This window comes from Podarcis vaucheri (assembly GCF_965113315.1).
Source record: "Podarcis vaucheri genome assembly, chromosome: 3".
Lineage (NCBI taxonomy): Eukaryota > Metazoa > Chordata > Lepidosauria > Squamata > Lacertidae > Podarcis > Podarcis vaucheri.
Window position 1 is genome coordinate 67,754,658 of NC_138761.1, and position 27,082 is coordinate 67,781,739.

The window sequence follows — 27,082 nt, forward strand, 5'->3', positions numbered from 1 at the left end:
AAAAGCCTGAGAACGAAATGCCTGTCTCTTTAATGGCATAGATTCCCAATTACATAGTAACTTTCCTGTCGCATTGCAAGCTGAAACGCCCCACCCCCCACCCCGGATTCTGTCTACCTGAAGTAATTAGGAAATCTCTCCCTGCTGTCACCTTTTTACTTCCTCCTTCCTAGCTTGTTGAGAAGTATCAACCTTTCATCCTCTTAGGCATCCCTTGTCAAGTCCCCAAGTGCCTGTAGTGATTGTCTGAGTGCACATAGCCATACCTGCATAGAGAATTGTATCTACAGGGTTTAAAAAAAACCTGGTCATCTCCTCAACATCATGGGTAATCCTTGCTCTGTTGTCTAGTGTGGGTTGTTTAGATAGTAAACTGTTTGCTTTTCTGCTTGCGCTATCTTACCTGTTCTCTCTCTCCTCTCCTTATACCTTCATCTCTTACTTTAATAAAAAAACTTCTTCATTTGAAACCTGGGGGTGAGGTGCTGATTGAATACTTCTGACAACCCAGGGGTCTTCCCCCTGCATGTCAGACTGCTCTTTCAGACTGCATGCATTGGTGGAAAGCAGGGGAGGGCGAAACAGGCTGACCTGAACAGCCAGTTTGGTACAGTGGTTAAAGCATTGGACTAGGCTTTGGGAGATCAGGGTTCAAATCCCCACTCGGCCATTAAGCTCGCTGGGCGACCTGGGGCCAGTCACTGTTTTTCAGCCTAACTTACCACATAGTTTTGTTGCTAGGATAAAATGACAAGCGGGGAGAACTTCTCCCTTGGGGAGAAAGTGGGATAGACACTTACTAAATAAATAACAAACTCACTCATTGGTGACAGGAGAGTTAGCCAGTGGTTGTCCCCAGTGCCATTTTTCTAGAACACTTATTCTCTTAGAATGGCGATGGCGCCCACCTGAGAGGTGCCAGAACTGAGTTCTGGCAAGTTCTGGCTGAAAAAAGCCCTACTTGTCCCCTCCCAGGTGGTGAATTAACCTGTAACTCTTGGGAGTTCCTTTTTCTGGTAGCTGGGGTAGCAGGTGGAAGTGGAAGTGTCACAGGCTGGCTTTGCTCTCCAGGTGGCTGGGCATTCACCATGCTCATGTGCTGCTAGAGGATGAGCTAATGTTACAGGCATGCTAGAAGAATGCCGGCCATTTGGAGTTCAGGCCCGGTTAGCTTGGCCAATGGTCAGGGCTACTGGGTGTTCATAGAATTGTAGAGTTGGAAGGTACCCCAAGGGTCATGTAGTCTAACCCCCTGCAATGCAGGAATCTCAACTAACACACCCATGACCCATGGATCACTTCCTCTACCCGCCATCCTCCTTTTGTGTTCGATTCTTGTGCTAATGTCAGCTCCTTGTGTCTGAATCTATGTAATTAGGCAGTTGACATAAAATAATTTGGCCTCATACTACGATCAGGTTGTATGGCATGGAAAAAGAAGTTGAAGAGCTCTGTGCAGAAACAAATTTTCAACTTCTTTTAAGGGGAGGGGGGGAAGCATCAATTAAAAATAGCTTTGCATTTAGCCACACAGTTTAGATATTACTGTATAATTACAAGCATGAAATACTGTATAATTACAAGCTGGCCTGAGGTGGGAAACTTCAGTTTGATATCTCATGTTTAATGCTTCTGCCAACTGATGATATGGCTTTAACTTCAATCACTTTCGAACTCCGCCCAGTGCTACTAGCAGTGATATAGAAATGGGGGGGGAGGCGGAGAATAGGGCATTAACATAGGTCTGATTACTACATTACATGGCTGGCTTTTCTGCGGCTCTGTCTCACAGTGCTCTGGTAAGGGAAGAATAAAGAAATCCGAGGAAGATAAGGAGGAACTTGCTGGCACACCCTCTATGTGAACGAAGCCCTCAGGTCCCCCTTCTCTGTTGCAGTTCAAGGGAGATGCAGAGCTGGGAAGCAGAAGTTTGTAAGCTGAAGGTCAGTTCCACTGATCACCCTGTTCTGGGAGAAGGTGACCTTTGAACTGGACTAGAAAATAAAATGCTGAGCAGGTTTTTATCCTGAATAACCCACACTTACCTTGTCTGGATAAATGGAAGAGGCACAGCCTAGACCTTTATAGACACTTTAGGTCAGAAGGTCAGCAGTTTGAATCTGTGGAACAGAGTGAGCTCCTGTTGCTCTGTCCCAGTTTCTGCCAACCTAGCAGTTCCAAAGCACACCACTGCAAGTAGATAAATAGGTACCGCTGCAGCAGGAAGGTAAACAGTGTCCCGTTGTGCCAGAAGCGGTTTAGTCATGTTGGCTGCATGACCCGGAAAGTTGTCTGTGGACAAATGCCGGCTCCCTCGGCCTGAAAGCGAGATGAGTGCCGTAACCCCATAGTCACCTTTGACTGGATTTAGCCGTCCAGGGGTCCTTTACCTTTACGTATGATATTCTTGAAGCAGACTCTACATCAGTAAAGTCCTCCCCCCCCCACTCCAGTTAGTCTAGAATACTGCCAGAGGTGTCTGGGATTTGTAACTCTTGATACTTCAACAGGCCTGAAAATGTGAGAGAGCTTATCTCTACACATCTCCTAACTAGATACTTATGTTGAATTTTATATTTGCAAAGCACATGTGTACATGGGCAGAATACACACAGCTTTGTTGTGTGCGTAAGTGATACCAAAGTAGATTCTGAGATACGTGGCTCCATCACACTCCCCTCCTCTCCTCACTCCCCCTGCTTGCCAGTGAATAAAGCTTTGGAGCTATGGCAGATCAAATTCTTGCATTTTCTAGGTTGCTTATCCTTCTCTTCTAGGAAAACTGTAAAAATCATTAGTATTCCAGACCATGCCACTTGAATCACAAGTCATATCATTAGAGAGGAACACACAGGCGTTGTTATGGTCTTTTTATTTCTTCTTTTTAAATCCAGAGCAGCGGTCCAGTAAACAAGATGGTTTTAATGCGAAATGAAGTTTCCTCTGTTCACAGTTCTCCTTTCTTACAAATATATGGCCTAAATTTCACACCGAGCATTCACATATGAGCTCTTCTTGAGAAATGTAAGCTGACAAAACACTGCTGCGAGCTTGGTGCAGTGTGTTCATGTGAGCCAATGATGTGCTCACAGAAATAAGGTGCAGGCTAAGAAACAGAGGGATCGCTTTATGCATGAAGTGTGAGGGATACTCATTTTTAATCTTCCATTGGTCAGCTGAGTTCATGATATCTGCAGTGACCTGCAAAAGTCAGAGCGGCCTTTTTAATCATTTGCATTTTAAACACGTCTTTAGAGCTGCAAGCCGTGGAGGCTGTCCTATTAAGAAAAATGGGCATGACTCCACCTAACTCAGTCTGCCTGCCCTCAGCCTGTCTCAGATCTACCCGTAGAAGGTGGGGATTCAGCCTGGCTCCCTTTACATTCAAAGCATGGGCTCCACTCCTGAGCCACAGCCCTTCCCTTAGGTTTAATTTGGTTGTGTGCTGGTCAATTTCCATCCTGCTTCAAACAATGTGTCTGATAGCTCAGTTGGCTAGAGCATGGTGCTGATAAGGCCAAGGTTGCAGCTTCAATCCCTGTACGAGACAACTGCATATTCCTGCATTGCAGGGGGTTGGACTAACCTGTGGGTCCCCAGATGTTGTTGGACTACAACTCCCATCATCCCTGACAGAGCCTTGCTGGCCAGGGGTGGTGGGAGTTGTAGTTCAACAACATCTGGGGACCCACAGGTTGAGAAGAGCTGGACTAGATGATCCTCAGAGTCCCTTCCAGCTCTACAATTCTATGTATATAGCCCAGAGTTGCCATTTTCCCAGCAGCATGGACCACAGTGTTTTGGATTATTGTCTAGTTGCTGGTGTTTTTTTCTGTTTGTTACCTATTAATAGCAATAATCCAGACAAATCTCTCCATATTTGAAAGCAGATTCAAGCAGATACATATTAAACAGGGCATTCTCCAGACAACCTTAAAAGTCCATGTTCAGTGCGGAAGATTATTTGTCTGCATGACTGAGTTTTGTGTAGCGCACGTGATAATATTGGCTTATGTCCACATAATGTTCTTCCTGTGTAGGCCTGCGAGGGAAGCATGGAGAATGGTGGCAGCAGTTGCTTCTTCTCTCAAAAATTATGCCTTCCATGTTCAGGTTGTTACAGCATACATTCCTTTAATCTTTTTTTCCTGTTAAAATCAGTGGGAGAAACTCAGAGTTCTGCCTACCCAGCAAATAAAACCAATGTGTATATTGTTGCTCCTCCAGAAGCTCTCAGTCTGCACATTGTCTCTGTCTTCTGCATAATCCTGATCTCAGCCTCCTTCTTCCTTCTTCATAACCGCCACCCCTGCTGCTCACTTTCTTCTTCCCCTCCGTTATCCACCCCTCATTCCTTCCTGCTTCCTGACCTATGTGTGACTGTCTCTCTTTCTCCCCCGATATCCGCTCTGACTGTGCCAAGGTTTTATCACCACAACGACAGTACGCAATAAGGTAAGTTCATAGATGTTGTGGAAGACGTGAGCTGCGAAGGCCAGCGGTTGCTGCCGAGCAATTTACTGTGGCAAGCCTGTTCAAGTCTCTGGCCCTATTCCAGCAAAGTACAGAAACATCGTCAGGTTCATAAGGAAGAGACCAGAGGCCTGCCTGGTCTAGCATCCTGTTCTCTCAGTGGCCAACCAGATGCCTTCAGGAATCCATCAAGCAAGACACGAGTGCAGCATCAGCTCTTCCTAATTGTTCTCCCCAGCGACTGGTAGTGAGAGGCACACCGCCGCTGATTTTGGAGCTAACATATAGTCATCACAGGCAGGAGTCTTTGATAGGCTTGTCCTCCATTAATCTGTATAAGGCCCTTTTAAAGCTGTCCAAGTTGGTGGCTACCACTATGTTGTGGGGTAGCGAATCATAGTTACCTGTGTGCTGGGTGAAGCACTTCCTTTTGTCTGCCCTGAAACCTGTAACATTCGGCTTCTTGAGGTGTCCCTGAGTATTGCGCGAGAGAAAAAACGTCTACCTTCCTTCTGCACACCATGCATAATTTTGCACATATCATTTTCTCTCTCTTTTATTTGCCCTATCCCCCCCCCAAAAAAAGGGGTCCTGGATGTTGTGACCTTTCCTCATAGGGGAGTTACTTCATCCCCTTTATCATTTTGCTTTCCCTTTTCCAATTCAGCTAGTAACTGCACTAGTTTTCCTCTGCAAAGTGGCATTAACCTCAGCATTGTGCTTCTCTCTCTATTTTTAAAGCACAATAAAGAGCATTCACACGGGACGCCAAAAAAGGCATGGTCCTGACCATTATAGGAATTGCCATCTCTCTCTCTCTCTCTCTCTCTTTTTTTTTTTTTTACTGAACTATAGAACAAAATCTCATTTTTCTCTGTTGTTTTCCCCATCACTTCTTGATTCTCGTGCTGCCTGGATTCTTCACTAAAATGTGAATGTTTTGAATAAATCTACAGCTAGGACTAGGGCTTTGAAGAAATCTACAGACTAGGACTAGGGCTGACAATTTGTGCATATTTACTTGGGAGTAAGCCCCATTTAGCATATTTGACATTCCTTTTTCAAAAAAAAAAAAATGGGACCAATGGAATCCTGATGACCACAAAAGTTTGTTTAGCTATGAAAGCCCAGCAAAACATGGGCTGCTTCATGGCAAAACAATCCCTCCCAGTCTTGCCATCTGATTTCAGCCCCATGCCCATAGGGTTTTATGTGTGTTCATTAAGAGGTTTAAAGACTGTCTAGGCAAATCTAGGGTCGCGGGTGGCACTGTGGGTAAAACCTCAGTGCCTGGGACTTGCCTATCGTATGGTCGGCGATTCGAATCCCCACGAAGGGGTGAGCTCCCGTTGTTTGGTCCCAGCTCCTGCCCACCTAGCAGTTCGAAAGCACCCCTAAGTGCAAGTAGATAAATAGGTACCGCTTTATAGCAGGAAGGTAAATGGCGTTTCCATGCGCTGCACTGGTGCTGGCTCGCCAGAGCAGCTTCGTCACGCTGGCCACGTGACCCGGAAGTGTCTTTGGACAGTGCTGGCTCCCGGCCTCTTAAGCAAGATGAGCACGCAACCCCAGAGTCGGTCACGACTGGCCTGTACGGGCAGGGGTACCTTTACCTTTACCTTTAGGCAAATCTAAGAAAATGTAGTATAAACACTGACAACTGTAAAGCAGTGGCCTGCAAGTGCTCCAGTTGGAGAACAGCCTTTACCAAAGGTGTCATGGACTTTGAAGACACTCGAACTCAAGGGAGAAACGTGCTAAGAGGAAGGCATGCTTGGCAAATCCACACCATGATCAACTCCCGCCCCTGAACCAATGTCCACACTGTGGAAGGACGTGTGGGTCCAGAATTGGCCTCCAGTCACTTACAGACTCATGGTTAAAACCGTGTTTATGGAAGACAATCTTACTCAGCTACGAGTGATTGCCAAAGAAGAAGATATGTGTTCATTGTGACTCCTCAGACTGAAGTCGTTGAAAATGAGCATAGGTTGTCCTTAAACAACCCCTGACCCATGCTGAGGTGGTAATAAGAATCTGTCCTTGCATATTTCTGATTTGAAAGGTAATATTCAGCCTAATAGAAAAGTGCTGGCTTCTCATTTTGGATTAAAGGTTGTTGTCTTCCCTTTCAAAGTGATCCATTTGTTTTGCCTTACTTTGGATTCAGTCTCTGCAAATTGCTTGCTTGATGTAGCATTAGCCTGCCTAACGTTAGAAAACACTTACAGTCTGCATCTTGCCATCCGAAATTGTGCTTTGCATAGGAATGAGGCAGAGAGAACTGAGATGGCTTGACTGCTAAGCTTCAGTATAAATTAACAACTGAATACTTGTTTCTCACTGACAGGTTAATGACCCCGGAGAGCGAAATTAGATTTGTCCACAAGCATATGGGCTTAGTACCAGGCTGGGGAGGAGCTGCCAGGCTCGTACAAATCCTTGGCAGCAGCCCTGCCCTCAAGTTGCTGAGTGGTGCTGTAAAAGTGGATCCAGAGACCGCCCTTCGTATTGGCCTGGTAGAAGCCGCGTTGTCCTCGTCTGATGAACTTGAGTCACTGGAAGAAACACGTACATGGCTCAGACCATACACAAAAGGCCCTCCTGCAGTAATTCAGGCTGTGAAGAAAGTGGTTTCTGCAGGACGAGAGCTGCAGTTAGAAGCTGCCTTGATGACCGAAAAAGAGATTTTTGGAACTGTTTGGGGTGGGCCTGCCAATTTACAGGCTTTGGCTCAGAGAACAAAACATAAATAAATGGCACACAAAAGAAATGGTTTTGATCTTTCTTTTCCAAACAAACAGCTGCTGCCAAACAGGGATTTGGGAGAAACTGTTAAGAATCGTATCAACTCAGTGGGCATTAACTTTCTGGGACATTTGATTATAAGCCCCCTATACTCTGATCACAGCTAAAGTGGAGATTAGGGAAATTTGTTCTTGAAAAATAAAAGAAATGCTGGGAGCTTAGTCCCAGGTAGGGTAAATATATATTTCCCTTCCAGCAACTTGCTGCATATTGCACGGGGAGGTTGTATGCATATGGAAGTCTGCAAATCAGCCGGGAGACATTTGCATCCCGGTGAGTATATGTATGTTCCTCTCTCTCATAGTAAGAGCTATCATACTTGGAGTAGTAATTAAACTTACTCTTTCAAAGCATCTTCACTGAATGCATTATTTTCATGTGCATTATGTTATGTACGGGCATAATATTTTGAAAGGCAAGTGCAACGTTTTAGCCAAGTTTATCCTTGCAAAGACCTGAGATGGATGTAAGATGATATCCTTTTCAAATGGATTTGATTGTTGTTGTTGATGTCTCCAGTTCAAAGCTCTTGAACTTGTCCAAGTTTGACACAGTTTGATCAACAATAGGTTTAAGCTAAAAGCAACTTTAGCTCTGTGTAAATGTACACTGAGAATTGGCCAGGTCAGAACTAAAATAAGTAACAGTATAGCTTTCCTCAAACTTCATCTAGGTGGTACTCAGTGAGCTCATACACTACATGCACAGCCCCAAAGCTCCTGCCTTCAGCTTATTAAACCATCTCAAACTTACACCAGAAAGGTAAACTATGTTCGTTTGTTGCAGCAAAAACAAAGGATCTTGAGGCACCTTAACAACCAACAAATTTATTATGCCATAAGCTTTCATGAACCCAAGTCCACATTGTATCTGATTAAATGGATTTCATCTACAAAAGCTTATGCATTTGTTATTCTTGAAGGTACTATAAGATTTTGTATTAAGTGCAAGAACATCTCACCTTCATCTTAGGTCTTTGTGTAGATAAAGTTTGCAGACACATTGTTAAATGTAAAAGGGATTTTCACACAATCTTATGCTGTATCTGCAAATATCAGTGATGGTGTCTAGGCATATATGGATCAAAGGCATATTTGATGGATTTCCTGGTTAACTTAATTGACCTTACCTTTTTCAGCCTATACAAGAAAGCATCTCCAAGATGACTTGCATCTGCAAACTTTCAATAGCATTCCAAGTGCCAAAACCAGTATCTAGCTGCTTTGTGGAAACAGTAAATTGGTTTTGTATACAATATCCCTGATGCATTTAAAGCTGTAGTTTCTATAGTATAAACTTCCTCGTATTTGTGTATCTGCAAGAACTTTGAGTCAAACAAGTCATTACTTCTGTTTGTAATACTATTATTTGTAGTTCTTCCTTTCTAATGATGACCCTACTGTTATTCTTTTTATGTCACCTGGGAGGCGGGGTGGGGAATAGACCTTATCAGAGCCAGTAATGATAAGCAGTTGATCCAGCAAAGAGGAGTGCAGATTTGTTTTATTTTATTTTTGTTCTTTTTGGTGATACACTTGGCATACAAAGCTGTGACAAATCAGAAAGTCTGTTACAGCAAGACATTTGCAGTGGTGGGTGAAACATGGCAACCTCTTGACTCAAGCTTTCTGCAGCACAGCTTTTTCATAACTCAATTTATCAAGAAAAACGGAAGTGCTCATAGACAGACATACCACTGGTGAGCACATTTCTAACCTATTGAGTGCAATACTGGGAAAGAATGTATGTGCTTCTCCTGAGAAAAGCAGGTGCTCAACAGCTAACAACTGAGCCTTGGAGACTCTTGGAAAGCAGCAAGCGTCCCCCCACGCCCACTGACCTCCTAGCTTGGAGAATGGTGTGATATGAAGTAAGACCCTGCTCATCTCTCGGCATGGTGAGTCATAACAAGCATGATTTTTGGCTTGTTATCAAGGCAAGCCAAGGATTGCGAATCCCTGCTGGAGGCTTGCACAGAGAATCCAAAATAACTGCAGCTAGGCTCTCTGAATTCACTTAACTTATAGAATCATTCCTGATGAAAGTGTTATTAGAGACGTCCTTCATTTTGCTTGATACAGCAGCATTGTTGACATGAAGGCATGGTGCCAGGGTGCAAAAGCAGAGCATGTTCAATATCGGTATATATCAATGTCCCGCAGCTATGTGAAACACATTGATAGCTGAAAAACTGGCAATATGTTAGAGGCAGTGCTGTTTTTCTAGAAAAAGAGGTGCCAGAACTGACCATAAACACTTCCCACTTCTTAGAATCACAATGGCAACCACCTGAGAGGTGCCAGAACTCAGTTCCGTTGAATTCCGGCTGGAAAAAAAGCCCTGGTGAGGTATACTCTTCCTTGGAGCCCTATCTTTTCCTGACTTAAAACATCAGCTGCCTTTTATTAAACTAGTTCACATTATGGGACTAGGATAAATTATTTAAATTGCTTTATTGTGGATGGGGAACTGTACTTTAAAGAGTATCATCTCTTGTTTTTAGTACATATGGAGATAGAGTATTTTTTCAGAGCTGCAAAAGATCCATGTGCAAACAGGCTGATTAAAATGAGGTTTGTACTGTGATGTTTATGAAGGTAGCATCTATATCCAGGCCCCTATTTATGTGTAACTCAAGTAGTTAGCTGCCACTTCTGATACGGGGATCACATGGATGTTAAGCTTGAGAACAGACCAGGGAAAGAATAGCTTTGTGCAGAAGCACAAACTTAGGTTTGTGTTTTTGTTGAAGACAGTATTACCAGAAATGAGTGATAAATAATGACCAAATGGTACACAGTACCCTGGCACTTACAGATATGCGTATAAAAAAAGAGATTTCTATTTTGTGCAGTAGCTATTCAGCTGTATTTAATGGATAGGTCAGGAATCTCCTTCATGCTGCCATGATTGTGGCTTTACTATGGAGGCCTGCTTGTCATTTACTTCATGTATAAATGGTACTGAGTTCACATAGCTAGTTATAACACTTGTTGATACTTTACAATGTCTATGCAGGTTAATGTTAAATGTGAAAGGAGGTAGTGCTCAGTGGCGGCCACTAAGAATTGAAGCAAAGACTGAACCTAGAATGAAGGACTGGGGGAGTTCCAGTTCTTAGCCTTCCATTTTCAGTACTGAACACTATTGATAGTCAGCTATTGCATATGTTAATTGCAAAGGAGCCATCCATAAAATCACAGAAACCAGTGCACTGACAGAAGTAGCTTTCTGAACATTTGACAGTCTTATAGCAGAAAACAGTATCTGCAAAAGGGCTCTCACTACAAGGTGCCTATCCTTTGCATATAACGTGCAGGCCATCTTATTCTAATTGCCAGGTGTCTTATTATGTAGGGAAGGTAGGATCATTGTGTTTTCTTTTGCTCTAAATTGCACGCATCTATATCCCCTCCATATATTGTTTGAGCTACAAAGCTAGAGGGTCAAAGGCTATGTAAGGAGCTAGTAGAGGTATAGCTCTGTTGATGAACAAAATGGGCTATGGGCAAGACACCCACACTTCCAGTGGCCTCCCAAGACACCCACTGGAAATTCCAGTGGTGTTCTTAGTGATAGTGTAGAGCAAAATGGAGTGTTCTACCATAGCTGTGAATTCACAGGACCCAATGTTCCCTTTGTCTCCTGACACCGTATCAGCTTTGGACTACCACCCACCCAACTGCAGGGCTATGGATGTGATGGTTTTTCCACAAAGTAATCTATCCACACCCCACGAAAGGATGTCTTTGCCCACTGTTAGCAATAGTACAGAAAGTCTGTGAGAGGTGTATTTTCACAGATGGTACTTAACCAAAATAGCAAGCTGTGGATTGGCTTTCTGCCTATCTCACTACATTACAAATTTCTGCAGATTCCCTATCCTGGCAGATTAGGCAAGGCAGGAGAAATGAATGGGTTTTTATAGAGCCATATATTATACCATCTTTTTCAAGCACTGTGTAATCTTCAGCACATTGTGTTTCATGTTGATTTTCAGCACACAAAGTCCTACAATTAACCAAAGGCAGTGTCCACTCCTCCTCTGATAACTAACTTCAAGATGACATGGGCGCAGACCCATGTGGAAACAGAGCTCAGGTGGTTGATAAAATGTAGTTTATTAAATTATAAATTTTGTAACAAAAACCAGACGGAACAAGAAAACAAACAAGCTACAGGGACTAGACGGAAGAGCCGATGAAGACACCATGAAGTGTTTACAAGTAAAACTCTGCAACAGAAGTTATTTTACATTTCATTCAGGAAGATGATTGCTCTTTGTTTAGTAAAACATCTGAACTTTAGAAGTCACACCTACTTTATGTTAAAATTAAGCATCTGGTTCATACCCCCAATTCTTGTTCCTTTCCAGTTCGCTTTAGTTTTCCTTCCATACATCAATCCATGAAGATAGTAAAGATACTTAATGCAATGAAGAATGATGACATTTCCAAGTTGTACAGTGAATATACACTGGTCAAAAAGGGGGACAGGGTTTTACTGGGGATGAGCATATACTACAAAATAAAACGTGAGACATTTACGAAACTGGGTATTGCTAAGTAGCTGTCAAACCATTAACACACCCCAGGGTTTTGTTATTTTTCTTCAAACATTGAATCTTCCAGCCAAGACATATTAAGAGATTTTCTTACAAGTTCAAGGACCAGGCTTGGTATTCCCTTTCCCCTCCTCCCACCCTGAAACACTTTGAATACATTGCTAGGCTGGAATGCAATGCCAATACAGACAAAATGTACATATACAAGACTGAGTTTTCAAAACATGGCTCTAGATTTAAACTTCAGTTACTGTGCACTGTCCATCAGGCCTTCTAGACCTTACACTGGTGCTTCCCACCCCACTCCCCACCACTGGTCTATCCAAGGCTGGCTGACTTGCATTCAGATGTCTCTGCTGAGCAGAGGATACAGGCAAATGAGGCTGGGCAGACACATCCTCACTATCGCTGCTAGCATCCGATTCTGTTTCCTCAATGGAGGTGTCAAGAACTGGCACCCTACCAGAAGACGATGATTCATGGTCTTCCTCTCCCTCACCCCTATGGCTCCTTTCAACCATACTGTCTCCATTTATTTGCAAGTTGGCAAAAGAGTTCTCTAGAGTGCTTGCATCAGGTGATGGCGTTGCAGGGCTTGTCGGTTGACCATCTAGTGAAGGAAGGGGTCTAACAGAAGCAGTTGCTAGAGGCTGCCCAGCAGCAGCTCCTAGAGCTGGTGTGCTGTCTGCACCATCAGCAGAGCTCTCTCTTGCTAGATTGATAGCATTAGAGTCACAGTCCAACCTAAGCCCAGCCACTCCCTTCTTTGGAATATCTATTATGTCCCGCTTTATTTTCCTGCGACGTCCATGCTCATTTCGCCTATACTGAACCATGTTCTCAAGATCTGCCACATACAAGAACCCAGCAATTAACATTTCAGTGCTCTTTTTACCTTTGGAAAAGGCATCTTCCAGCTCCCTACTGGTACGTTCATCATACTGCCACCATCCATTTCTGCCTTCATAGTACCAGGCATAATCCCCATTGCCTCTACTGGCTGCTTTGAGTTCCTCAGGTGACAGTAAGGTTGGCTTATCAAGAAAGTCCTCCGGGATCTCCTGACGACAGAGTGCACATCTCTTTCCCAGCCAGGAAGCTCCTTTCACACACAGATAACAGAAGACATGTTTACAAGGCAGACTCACAGGGTGGACACATGTTTGCAGACAGATAGCACATTCAGGGACCATGAGAGATGGTGCTGCACTGGAACATGATTCATTTGTCTTCTTGTTCGTGGGAAGCATGTTGATTGAGTGATCGATCTCACCGCAACCGGCCATCCTAGGGAACAACAAAAGTATCATAATTTGCCAGGACCTACTGTTAGCCTACTTTGCTTAACCACAGGACTTTATCCTAAACAGTTTATAACAACTGAAAAAAGCTACAAAAATGTACATGAACAGCATCATATACAGACAAAACAAAGTATCAATCTGCAATGACAATCAGTGTGCTGCAGAAAATATGGGCTGGAAGATCTGGGTTCAAGCTGCTTCCTGCACATGAAGCTCACTCTACAAGAATGAAGTAAATGAGCAACCTAATATATATAAAAGACAGGATGCAAATATGATGGTTTACAGTACCACACTAGAGAAAGGGTGAAACAAAATTGCATATTAACGTTTCAACACCACGATAGCTGTCCTCCATAACTACTTTGCCTCTGATCACCACTGCTAGTGCTTAGTTAAGTAACATTGTGGAACTTCTGGAACATTGTGCTGGGTGACTACTGCTAAGCCCTAGGAATTTGCACTATAGGGTCCTATCTGGTCCCTCATTAGCCGCATGAAACATTCAGCTCTCTCGCCTCTGATTGAAGTTAGGCAATGAAGTTTAAAACTGATACTTGAGATCACCGGGGGGGGGGGGGGACGGACGGACCCTGGATGACGAATAAACTGAGAATATGTAAATGGTGGTAGTAGTTCCTATGTGTCATGTGTTCTGGATAGGGGTGCCCACAGATCCATCTTAATAAATGCAGGGCCAGTATGGTATAGAGTACCTTCCACCAGCTATGTCAGATGCAGCCCCTGCTGGAGAGTTACAGCCTACCTACAGTAATTTTGCTATACTACTACAGTACCTTGTTCAGGGGTTTTCTGCTCAGAAGCTGCCATTAGTATCTTAGCAGCTGTTTTTGGTACTAACCAGGACTCGTTGGGATCATATCTTGTCTGTGCTTAAAGATCTCTACTGGCTACTGGTCTGTTTGTAGAGCCAATTTACTACACTGGTGCTTAACTTTAAAGCCCTACAGAGGTTGAGACCTGAATACTTGAAAGAACATGCTTCTGCATCAACCTGCCCATGCACCAAAAGTCTTCTCTAGTTACCCTGCCATCTCAGGTAAATGGCAAGTAGAGAAATGACCTTCTTCTTATTGCATTTTATTTACTTGAATTCCTTTCCCAGATGGGCCTGCCTGGCACCCAACTTAATGTATTTTCAGTGCTATAAGCACAGATCTCCTTATTTCCCCATACTCCCCATCCAAGGAGTTTATAACATCTGTATTACTGCAACTTTTTATTCTTGTAGGCATTTTATTTGTTTGCAGCATGTTGCTTACATTCAGTAGATTGTATATTCTGCATATGTGTATAAATAAAACAAGTGTTAATCATGCTCCTTGCAATTTTTGCTGAGATGACAGTGAAGTGAACAAATGTCATGGCTTTTTGTCAAAGAATTAATGAACCCATCACAATCTGTACAAAAGAGTGTTTGGCCTTGATCAGTCTTGACTCCCTACTTTTTGCATATGGCACAGCACAATATCACACATCAAAAAATTGGACACAGTTAAGTCATAGGATCTGGGTCCCAAATCTTGATTATGTGTTTGCATTTCGCAAACACAAGGCCAGAAAGATATTTGAATAAAGATTTTAGCCCAAGTCTACTGTATTTATTTACAAAATTCAGTCAACAGTTGCCTGATCCATCTAGGATGTCTGAACATGTGACTTCAGGAATAGAAAACCATGGTTATCTGCTACATCAGTGGTTTTCAACCAGTGTGCCATGGCACTCTGGGGTGCCTTCAATGATGTCAGGGGTGCCACGGCAACACTGGCCTCTGGCCTTCCTTCCTTCCCTCCCTCCTCTGATGCCCTCTTGCATCTCTGCCTCCCAAAGGCTTGCACAACTGTTTGTTGTAGCAGCCCTGGGTATAACCTCCGCAAGCAAATGGTGCCTCTGGGGCTGGCTTCCCAGGTAAGGTGCAGGTCTCAGGTTCACATTTGGCCAGTTTCCATTGAGCCACTAAGGCTGGGGGGCATCCTCTTCCCAGACCCCTGTAGGAAAGTGTGAGGAGGCACCTCCCTTTGGGGAAGGGGGGGCAGCTCAGAGACTAAGGGCGGCAGCAGCAGCTGCCCAGAAGACTCCCAAGGAGAGGGGAGAGGAGAGGAGGCTGAGGGAACACTCTACAAGGGAGGGTGTTTGAAAAAGGGTGAAAGGCTGCCAGCTCTGCAGGCAAGGGGTGACATAACTGGGATTCTGAGCCCCACAGGGGTACCACAGAAAGAATGCAGTTGGTCAAGGGAGCCGTGGACTCAAAAAAGTTGAAATATTCTAGCTTATGTATTCCAGATTTTTACAAATTTCAATGTGAGATTTTGTGTGAAGGTTTGTGCAACACATAGACTAAGGCTGCAATCCTATATCCACTTACTTGGGTGTCCCAGCAGGTTGGGAAACAAAGTAGAAAAAGGAGAACTTGGTACACCTGAGTAATTCCACAATTAAAAATTCCCTCTCTAGCATACAGCTGTAGCAAGGCAGAAGCGGCTTCTACAGTACTGGCCTGCCCACTTACTCCAAATACCTCAGCTGCTCATTTTCAAAAGCCAGCCCACCCTTCCCACCTGAAAACAGAACAAAAGAATGGAGCTTGTTTTGGCAGTGGGCAGCCAAGGTTCTCAGAGTTCCTCAGCCACCTACTGACAAAACAGCTAGTTTTAACCTCTCTCTAGCTTGATGTCTGAGAGGGGATGAATTTTTACCATGCACTTGTAGTTTACCGTATCAAGTACAAGTCACATTTGAAATGCCAACTCCATACTTGGAAACATACAAGATCTACATCACATTGACCTTACCTTCTTTTTTTCTTCTTATCACTCTTCTTGGAACATATTGCAAAATTAAACCATCTTTATATGTATCTAATCAGAGCTAAGTGTCTTGTTTCCCAGTTAACAACTTATTCTTCTTGCATGTTGCTTTCTGGACATGGGCAATATCAGCGTCCCACTGCAAGTTAAGGAGAAAATAAAGAGCTATCAGACTTAAGAGTAACCAATTATTTATATTTATGAACTATAAATATAATACAAATATATTTATGAACTATAAATATGAACTATATTTATAAATAGCAGCTTTCTGTCCAACTAGCCATGATAACACACAATGATAATAGTGGCTTACAATACAAGTACAAAAAGAGATGGGGATGAAAATAAGCAAATTTAGTAATCAGCTATTTTATTGTAGAGCTGAAGGAGACCCCAAGGGTCATCTAGACCAACCCCTTGCAATCCTGCCCACAGCCATCTCTGAGTGGCCTGTATCTGCCAACATTGTGGCTAGCAGCTAGCCACACTGACCCACTGTGCCATAGACAAGGATGTCAGAATCAGTGAACAAAACAGTTCTGGGAGAGAAGGAGCCAAATGGCAGCTGGTCCCAGTCAGTTCAATGGATGGCATTATGTACACCGTCTTGCCTCTCCTGCTGCTTCAATGAGACAGAACAGATGTGAATGGAATTGGTTCTGGGAACAGAGGAGGCAATGGCAAAAGTTTCAGTTAAGCCAATAGCCTTCCAGCTGGAGGTTCTTCCACAGTGAACTCAGTTACTCAGTTATTACATCTGAAGCATTTTCTTTTATTTCATAGATATGTTCTCTTAAGTCATTTTAAGATCAAAGTAGCAAACAGTTTTGAGATCAAAGAGACTGTGTAGGTGAGTGGTTCTCGTGTCTGAGAAACTGATCAGCTCTGGACAGGTTGCACTCCCTCTGAAGCAACAGGTTTGCAGTCTGGATCTATCTTTGTTACTGGAGGTCCAGGCAACTTAAGTGGCTAGAAGTGCCCTTTACCAACTGCAGCCTGTACAACACCTACAGCCAGGGAGAACTTTTCCATAGTAGTTCAAGCATTAAGGTAAAGGTAAAGGGGCCCATGACCATTAGGTCCAGTCGTGACTGACTCTGGGGTTGCAGCGCTCATCTCGCTTTATTGGCCAAGGGAGCCGGCGTACAGCTTCCGGGTCATGTGGCCAGCATGACTAAGCCATTTCTGGCGAACCAGAGCAGCACACGGAAACGGCGTTTACCTCCCCGCCAGAGTGGTACCTATTTATCTACTTGCACTTTGACGTGCTTTCAAACTGCTAGGTTGGCAGGAGCAGGGACCAAGCAACGGGAGCTCACCCTGTCGCGGGGATTTGAACTGCTGACCTTCTGATCGGCAAGTCCTAGGCTCTGTGGTCCCAGTTCAAGCATTAGTAACTTCTGCGTCCCAGTTCAAGCATTAGTAACTTCAAAACTGGATTACTGCAATGCACTCAATGTGGGTCTTCCCTTGAGCTTGAACTGGAAAATGCAGTTAGTGCTGAATGATGCAGTAAAGTTGCTGGCAGAAGAGAGACATTGTCAACATATAATACCCTTGCTCAGAGATCTGCACTGCTTCTCTGTTTGTTACCAGGCAAGTTTCAAGGTGTTACTATCAGCATATATAATAGCTTGGGACGAGTTTACCTGAGCGATTGACTTACCCTATATATCTACCTGACCACTTTGATCTGCAGGACTAACATCACAAAACATTCATTCTGCACTAGTAAGAAATCAGTCTTTAGGTTTAGCAGCACCTGCACTTTGAAACTCCCTGCCTATTGACATCAGGCAGGAGGCTTCACTTTACTCTTCTCAGTACCGGCTAAAAACATTTCTCTTCAGACAAGCCTATCCAGATATGTAGAACTGACATGTGTTTTAATCTATTTTTATTGCTTAACTGCTTATTTTATTTCCATTTTGAATTTTTAAAAGTACCTGATTTAACTTTGTATTTTCTTGACAGTTTTGATGTTTGCCGGTAGAACTGCTAAGTGGTTTACAAAAATAAAACGATCAAGCAGTATACAATTAATTTTGCTAAATAAAATAAAAATCAATCAATTCATGCTGGCAATTAAAGTAAGCTGCTCTAGAATATGTTGGTCCACTGGAAGCCTGGGGAACCAGTCTGTTGAACGTCAAAAGCCATCATATTATTTCTTGAATATTCTATTGGACTATTAGGGCAGGATATTTTGAGGTCTACAGGTTCCAGGGCAAAGGCACCCAAAATTCAAATCCTACCACTTAACCTAATACAATGCTCTCCTTTCTCCTCATCATATTTAGACTTCTCTCATGGCAAACCTCAAACTCACCCCAAACTGAAAGGTTCTGCGTCACAGCATTTACCAGTCCTGTGCAGTTAGAGTTTTAAAACACAATGTCTAGACGGCTATCTAACCAAGATGCATTACATTTCATTTTCTGCTAGAGAGGTTACACTGAAAGGCACTTTTTATTGAACTTGAGGATGCAGAACTTTCAATTGCCTAAGCAGATCTATTTAAGTGAAATTTTACTGCATACATTAAATTCATCTCATATGAATACAGCTAAATAAAGTCAAGAAATCGACAAGTCCTGCAGAGAGGTTAATGGTAATGTACATAATTGTAAAAGAGCTTTGGGAAGATTTTGGCTGAACTTCCAATTAAAACTTTTGAGTAATAACCTCTGCACTGAAGTCCCTTGTGTGCTGCATGTAATTGTTTCACAACCTTTTCCCTTTTTTAAAAAATAAAAAGGCTATAACCAGGCAGACAGGTGTCATGTGATTTTTCTTTTTAAAACATTACTTTAGGGCAGAGACACACAATTCACTTGGAGTGCCACTTTTAGATTTCTACTAACTCATGAGAGCCGGGTGCTATGTTAACAGTAAAAAAAAAATTAAGTTAAAATTGTAACTCCGTATGTTTTTTAATCTATCATACAACTTCCCATTTCTCTCTGCACCTCACAGTGGGCTCTCCTCTCTGCATCCACACAGATCTGTCTGAACTCCTCATAGGGCACTCTCTTGTCCCCAGTATCTTACCCCTTTTTCTGTATCCCACAACTGTTCGTTATCTGCAACACTGCAGGTTCCTGCACTCCCAGATCTAATGTAACAGTACTGTCTTGCTGAAGGCCCTATTTTTCTCAACCAGGTCTCAGTTCTGCCTTTATTCACTGTCTTGTTTTGCTCCATTTCTTTCTCATCCCTGATCCCTATCCCCTTCTTCCAGTGTTCTGCTTCAGAAGCATACTAGCTTTTCATTCTCCCAGAAATTCATATGGTAAATGTGCCTCAGGTGCTCTGCAATGTAACTGGTGGCTGTATGAGGCTAGAAAAACTGTCACAAACTCTGTAACATGCTTCTAAATTCAGGAAGAAACAAGGTACATATAGTCATTCTCCCATCTCGAATTTTGATACATACTTGCAGGCCTTGTTTCCCCAAAAAGCACAGGAAAAGGTTGCAAACAAATGGCATTTGGAATTCCCCCAGGAGAAATAAAACCAGTCCACTTGGCCTTACGTTGTACATCAAGGTTAATACCATTAACCACCGACAACCTCATAAGTTGCCTATCAGACAGAACAAATTTGTTCTGAAAAATGTTGCAGTGCAACAGCCTTTGAATCATAAGTGCATGCTACTTGAAAGTCAAAATGTTTTCCACCTGCAAGGATAAACCACCCTCCAATGGACAGAATGGAAGGAAGATGGATGATTAAAAGAGGAGATAAAAAATTAAAGATTTATCATAGAGTTAAGAAAGTGTGCTTTTTATTGAAATAAGTATGTAATTATCTTTAGGAAACGGACCACAGTATAATTATAAGATTGAAGTAATGATATTTTTAAAGGCTATAAATGTTTTAAAGGCAAGTTTAGAAAATGATTTCACTCAATCACCTATGCATTTAACCTATGATGCACTGATGATCCAGTACTTACAAATTCTCCTAGCAAGATTAAAATACTTCAATTACATGTTCATCTATCTTTATATAAAGGAACTGTGTGCTTTATTTTGTGGACCACTGCTTATTTACTTCCACTCACTAAACACTGGTTAAATCAGGAAAGTCTTACAGGACATCTGAACATTCTCAGTCTTGGAGATTGTCAGGATAGAGGGGTTGACAAATAGGGATTAACCACCAAGAAAGTGTAGGACACAGAGGAAGAGGTGTATTAGATACAGGTGAATCTCAACTTATTGCTGGGGTTACATTCTAGGGACAGTGCATAAAATGAAAATCACATATACTCAAAACACATTGGGTTCAATGGCGAGTGGGATTCCCAAAGTCTTCATTCCCAGATGCCTGCCCCCTTTTAAAAATTTTTTGTCAAGTGCATAAAGCTGAATGTGCACAAGTTAAACGCACGTAAGTTGTGAGTTACTTTTCTGCAGTTCCTAGGTCATTTGGTGACACCCAGAAAAGGTAAGCTATTCATCTATTAAGGCATGAAAGGGGCACAAATGAGCAATAAAATAGGTCAGGAAGAGAGAAATAAGAAGGCTGAAAACTAGAATGGTGCTATATAAATGCAACAAAAGCACCTTAGCTAGTAACCTTGGGAATGTAATTCCTTATTGTCAAGTGAGCTGCTGTACAGAACAAAAGTTCGTCCTAGAACCCCAAAGTTTCCCTTCCCCAGTTGACACAGAAAAACCAAATATGACTGTGTAGCTCATTTGAAATTTCACAGAAAAAAATGTGTTGGCAGATGAACTTCAACTAAAGTAATTCTCTTAGATCTAAAGTCAAGGCATTACACTGAAAACAGTATGGAAGATAGACACCATCACATCTAAGAACCATCAACATAGCTAGGTTGGGCACAATCGTATACTTCTACTATTTGGCCACAGCCATGTCGAATCACAATGCCACATCTATCAAGTATAAAATACCATATCCACGAAAACACAGCCACTTCCACAATCTGGAGGAGACAAGTATGAGCAAGATGCTTGTATGTGCATAATTCAGACACATTTCAAAACATACATCTTTATGTGACTTATCTTCCACATTAAATTGCTTTCAATGGGATGTATATTGAATATGCTTGTGGGGGAGGAGTTCTAAAATAGCCTATTAAATTAAATTATAATGACAAAAGCATTGCCAAAATACTGTTTGTAGATGAGAACAAGAAACTGAGGGCATGCACCCCAAAATAAGCTTTAGGTCACCACAAATCATATATTCACATCTCCAGGCGAGGTGACCTTAATGAGATAGAACTATATTGACTCCTGGCCAATTCTTCATTTGGACACACCCCATGCCGAAATACATAGAAAATAAGCAAGGGTGGGTCTGTGGGCCACTAGAAATCAAACAGATTGAGAACACTGACCTCTATAACACAGCAGTGAACTGTATCTTGACTAAAACTCTGGATGCTAAACACATCAAAGGTCAATAATAGCCCAAATATGAAAAAGGAAGAACGGGGGGGGGGGGGTTTATCCTACAAAAAGCTTTATGCCACCTCAAATAATACACTCAAATGTCCTGGAGATTGTACCTATAAATTAGCAAGGAACAGGGGTGGAGTAAGCACTCCCACAACAATCCTTGGACCACCCCCAAAAATACACTCAAACCATCTTGAGTTAGTTTATACCCCTTTTGTAGTTATTGGTGTGAACCCATACACTAGAAAACATATTGTGCCCAATATGAAGCCTATTAGAATCTATGCCACCTTATACAGGACATATATCTTGAGTATGTTTTATATTTATATAGGACAAATATATTATGGGGTACACAGCCCCCAGTTCCTTATTCTCTTCTACATATTTTGACTATATTCTACATATTTTGACATATTTTAAGTCATCTTGTAGAAGACACTCTCCTGTACCACTTGAGGTGAATCAAAGTTTTTAAAGTTCCTTGTGCATATAATATAATAATGCCAATAATTGCTGAAATAGAGAGAACAAAGTTCAGCTTTGGGCCACTATAACGTATATATCTACATCTCCTGGAAACAATTCTCAATGAGACTCTCAAAGTTTATTTTATGTCATATTGTAGGAAACAGTCTCCTTATTGTGGAGTGCACAACTCCAGCTCCTGTTTACATATTTTGTCTGTTATATGATAAAGTGATACTTTTGATAGTGTCTTGCACCCAAATTGCTGGAAAAGACATAATTCATTGCCATGTCAAAAGGACACTATTCTGGACATGTGTATGATTTGTGGTGTCATGAAACTTTTTTGGGAGTCCATGAACTTTGGCAATAAATATAAATAATAATATATTACACCAGCCATTCTTAAAACACCCCCAATCTTACAGCTTGACAAACTTTTTGCAAATATATGTGCCATGGTTCATAAGAGGTACTGCACAATGACAGCCAGCAGCACTTCTGGAAAATAGCTTATGCCAACCTGGACATTTTGCCTATTCATTAGTTTTCCTTCCAAACTATGACTTCTATGTCATACAAGTGAAAACTGGCATCTGTAATTGCTTTCCTACAAAAGTTTATTATAGGGAGAGGATTAACATCCCACTGAAAACAGTGCTGTGCGAATAGCACCTGCACTCAGGTGCTCACTCTGATATTTGCCAACTTCTCTAGATCAAGGGCACTGGCATACAGCTAGTGGACCCAGTGAAATCCATGAGATTAGAGTCTCTCTCTTTTGAAATTACTACTGTCTAATATCACTGCCATTAAGTCCCCCAATATGAGGCACTACACTCATATCGGATGCTCTCATATACCTTATGCTCCAGTCTAAGCACTTACAGACCAATAGGCATTAATAAAAACATGCTATTACTTTTCTCAGGAAAGAATGCATAAGATACCAGGAGTTGTTTGCACATCTGCATTTGATAAATGACTGTTTCCTTTGGATATGTAGGTGGTGCTGTGAGTTAAACCACAGAGCCTAGGACTTGCCGATCGGAAGGTCGGCAGTTCAAATCCCCGCAACAGGGTGAGCTCCCATTGCTCGGTCCCTGCTCCTGCCAACCTAGCAGTTCGAAAGCACGTCAAAGTGCAAATAGATAAATAGGTACCGCTCCGGTGGGAAGGTAAACAGCGTTTCCGTGCACTGCTCTGGTTTGCCAGAAGTGGCTTAGTCATGCTGACCACATGACCCGGAAGCTGTATGCCGGCTCCCTTGGCAAATAAAGCGAGATGAGCGCCGCAAACCCAGAGTCAGCCACGACTGGACCTAATGGTCAGGGGTCCCTTTACCCTTTAGTAGGGTTGTAGGTAAAAACATTTTTAACTATCTTTCATAAGGATATGTGTGTTCATCTTTTTATGCACAATAAATTTATTTGCATATATTTTGAGTTGATATTCCTTGATACCAACCTGATTTCCCATATGCAGCCACAGTTCTAAAGCTGAATATCATTGGGTATCTCATCTCAAATTTCTAAAAAGCTTAAAAATAATGTGCCCTATTTTTTAAAAAGACTAAATTGATGGAACATGTACAACTGAAAGGCCTTGTGGACCAAGAGGCATCAGGAAAAACATGCTATGGCATTTCTCTAAAACAGAATAAATTTCAACAATCACAGTCAAATCAATTTATTACTTAGTAGGAGCAAAAGCAATTTGCCCTCTCATTTCAGCAGAAACTGATTACAGACCCAGAATGTTCAATTCTAAATTCAGATACAGAATATATCCTACTGTGATGTGTTCCAGTGGGAAAATACTGGTTCCATTTCAATTCACTTTATTGTGCTGCTTACGGAAGTTCTTAAATGTTTTTTGGTTCTGATCATGTATTCTCAGTGGCCACCAGATTTTAACCCATGTGTCTGTTGTTGTGTTGTTCTTCATTTGGACTCTGTCATCTAGATCAAATATGAACAAAGCGAAAACATAGAAGCCCATCTTACTTCTGGTAAAAAAAAACAAAAAAACTATGTATAAAGCACATTAAAGCATCCTAATAGGCACACTGCATATAATTATTATTCTGGCCTAGATTACCCAATTTGCTGCTGTGCAAATATAAGATCTCCTTACTATCTATTCCCAATAGTATTCCAGATTCAGCACAGAAGCAATCTCCTGTGTTTGTTACAAAGTAGACCAGGAACTTATTTTCACCTCCCATTTATACACAAACAGCAAGACTCAAACTGACTGCTATAAAGAGCAGTATTAAAAGCACTTAGTTGTCAGATTTCAGAGTTGTGAATCATGGAAGCAAAGTACTTCTGGGTGCTTTCTATCCATGTTATCTCATTGCAATTTAACTTTAAGTAAAGAAAAAGCATTGAAAATATTATCAGGAGTCTTGTAAAGTCATTGAGAAAGGCTGAAAGAAAAGGCTAGATACAGTACCCCTAACATGAGGCCATGTTTTCATGTTAACAATATAAATTTAGGATCAGGACATGAACTATCAAACCAATATTCTCAATCCAAAGCTAGTGTTATTGAGCTTCCACTTGCATGTCTACTGTTCTGAGGTGCAAAAGATGAAGGGTGAAATGGTACAAATCTAGTTATGGGCCAGCACCTGTGGGCTAACATGCATTACTGCATTCAACTGAGCTGTGTTGAGTGCAGTGCAAAGGGCAGCAATGGACATGAAGCAGCATACTGTATCTACAGTTACCTGGATCAGGGCACCTCTGATGTTTTCACCCATCTCTTATGGGCTACAATGAACCACATTCAATGATTTCCAGGTCAGGATAGCCCTCTCTTCATTTAGTATTTAATACTTCTAGGACTTATGAAGCACCTTTACATACTCACATTGTCAATGAGTACACCTCCAATTACATCCATCAACATTAAAAAAGCTATGACCTAAGTAATTTGTCCAGCAAACTGTATCATTTCACTTTTTTTAAACTTCAAACCTCTTGTTCCAAAAGCTGTGGCTATGTTACCTGAAAATTAAATTACATATTTTGAACTATTTCAAATTGAGCTAGCTTCATAGAATAGAATCATAGAATGATAGAGTTGGAATAGACCACAAGGGCCATCGAGTCCAACCCCATGCCAAGCAGGAAACAATTTGATCTCAATACAAAAAAAAATGTGGTTGTGACAAAAATACGTAAACAAGGTTAGATTTTGATACCCTACGCAGCAGCTACTACAGTACTTAAATGTTAAGTTTTCCAACTGCAGTCCTTTCAAATTAGAAACAATTACCAATAGGCCCCATGGCCAAATACATATGTTTAGCCAAGCATCTCATTTTCTCTTAACTGAAAAACATTTTGAAAAAAAGTAAAATTAAAAGCATACAAATGACACGGTCATTTAAAAGCATTTGTGTACTGCTTTTCAACTACAGCCGTTCTCTCAGTTTATAACAATATCATATTCATACGGATTATTTTACCCCTCACAATGACAGTTCCTGAATATCAGCTGCTGTCAAGCGATGGTATCATGTGGCTCTTTGTTCTAGTCCCCTCCCCTCAAAGGTGGCGCAGCAACGGGAGAGCCAGGGCAGTGTGTGTTTTTTCATACACCCCCCCCCCCCGTTCATTTGAGAGGAAAAGCACAAGTGGAACAATATCTCTTTCCACCAACCAGTATTTAAAATCCTGGAAGAGAGCTTTCCACGGTAAACAACAATCGGCCCAACAAGAAGTTGTCATCGCACATTATTATTATTATTATTATTATTATTATTACTACTACTACTACGGGTATCAAGTACGACAGCCTTTCCCCAAATTCTGCCTGGAGGGGGAGGGAATCGGTTTTTGTTTGTTTTTTACTCTTCCCCCCACCTCCAGGAAAAACAACAGCAGCAACAGCAGCAGCAGCGACTGAGGCTATGTATGAGAGAGGAAGAAAAACATCTCTAGGAAATAAATGCGCAGTTGACAGCAAGGATGGTCAGGCAGAGAAACACCCCCCCTCCCCATAACACTATTAAAAAGGGAGGAGGAGGAGGATACCCCACGCACCTCCCCAGTGTGGCTGCGCGTGTCGGGGGCTGGAGGGAGGGAGCTAATGGCTCCCCAAACAAGTGACTATCCGAGGGGAGAGGGAGACGAGAGGCCGGAGCCAATAGGTGACCCAGAGGGAGGGAGGGCTGGCGAGCGAACCTCCTCTCCCCACCCCCCCAAAAAAAGAGGCCGGCTCGTGCACTCGGGGCGCGCGGACAACGACGACGACGACGACACGGGGCCTTTGTTCGGGTCTGCCGCTGCCCGGAAGAAGCGAAGCGGCCGCGGAGAGGCGGGGATTTGGCGCTGGGGGGGGGGGCGAGCGAAGAAGGCCCCGGACACAATAGAGCCGACAGCGCCGACTCCTCCATCATCCCCCGAAGGGCAGCGTTCACTCGCGTACTCACCTCCCTCAAGGGAGTCGCCTTCCCGCTGTGCCTGATCCCTCCGCAGGCGGTTGAAGCCGAAGGAGCAGCGTCGTTGCCGTCGCCACTCTGCTCCCGCCTCCTCCTCTGCCTCCTCCTCCTGCCGGCTGTCGTCTGCCTTTCTCTCTCTCTCTGCCTGGCGATTAGAGACTGCTCTGCGCCGCCGCCGCCGCCGCCCCCCCTCCCTCCGCGTGAGGGGCAGCGAGCAGGCGCTCGAGCTCCGGAGACGTCAGCACGCAAGGAGGGAGGGGCGTAGAAGCGGCGCCGGAGGTGGGAGGAGCCAAGGCTGAGATGCGCGGCCGGAACGGAAAGGGAGGGATGGGGCTCGCGGGTTGGTGTGGGCGCTCTAGCGCCCCTTGCGGATGAGGCCGCGCAGGTCACTTCCCTCCTCTGACGAGTGAGCGGGTGAGGAAGTAGGACAGTCACCGGCTCTGTATATACAGAGTGCGTGGGAGCCCCAGGGTGGCAGCTGTGTTGTGTGGCAGGTGAGAGAGGGTTTCCCTAGAGCCGCAAGCCTGGCAGGAGAAATCAGTGGCAATATAACCCTAAGCCAGTAGGGGAACATTTCAGTCCGCCAGGTCACGCTGTAATAATAATAATAATAATAATAACAGCAACAATCGCAATAGGAACAAAGTCGAAATAAATATAAATAACAAAATTGTCCAGTAGCACCTTAGAGACCAACTAAGTTTGTTCTGGGTATAAGCTTTCGTGTGCATGCACACTTCTT

General features: G+C 42.8%; 2 protein-coding genes across 6 annotated transcripts in view; one reads left to right on the top strand and one right to left on the bottom strand.

Moving 5' to 3' along the window:
- The window catches only part of ECHDC1 (ethylmalonyl-CoA decarboxylase 1), a 28,029-nt gene extending 20,783 nt beyond the window's left edge, over positions 1-7,246 (top strand). For all 4 annotated transcript variants that reach the window (XM_082216172.1, XM_082216169.1, XM_082216171.1 and 1 more), the window contains exon 6: positions 6,824-7,246. In XM_082216172.1, the coding sequence (XP_082072298.1) occupies positions 6,824-7,229 (406 nt within the window). In that variant the 3' untranslated portion in view covers positions 7,230-7,246. The remainder of the gene's footprint in view (positions 1-6,823) is intronic.
- A 4,137-nt stretch (positions 7,247-11,383) lies between these two features.
- On the bottom strand, positions 11,384-26,865 carry RNF146 (ring finger protein 146). Of its 2 annotated transcripts, XM_082216157.1 has the most exons (3): positions 26,332-26,865; positions 15,964-16,117; positions 11,384-13,132 (listed from the first exon to the last, which is right to left on the bottom strand). In XM_082216157.1, exon 3 carries the CDS (start codon positions 13,129-13,131, stop codon positions 12,082-12,084), a length of 1,050 nt encoding a protein of 349 aa, XP_082072283.1. In that variant the 5' UTR covers position 13,132; positions 15,964-16,117; positions 26,332-26,865; the 3' UTR covers positions 11,384-12,081. The 2 variants fall into 2 exon arrangements, with proteins under 2 accessions (XP_082072283.1, XP_082072284.1); XM_082216158.1 differs by lacking the exons at positions 15,964-16,117; positions 26,332-26,865 and adding an exon at positions 15,537-15,559.
- Between the last annotated feature and the right edge of the window lie 217 nt (positions 26,866-27,082).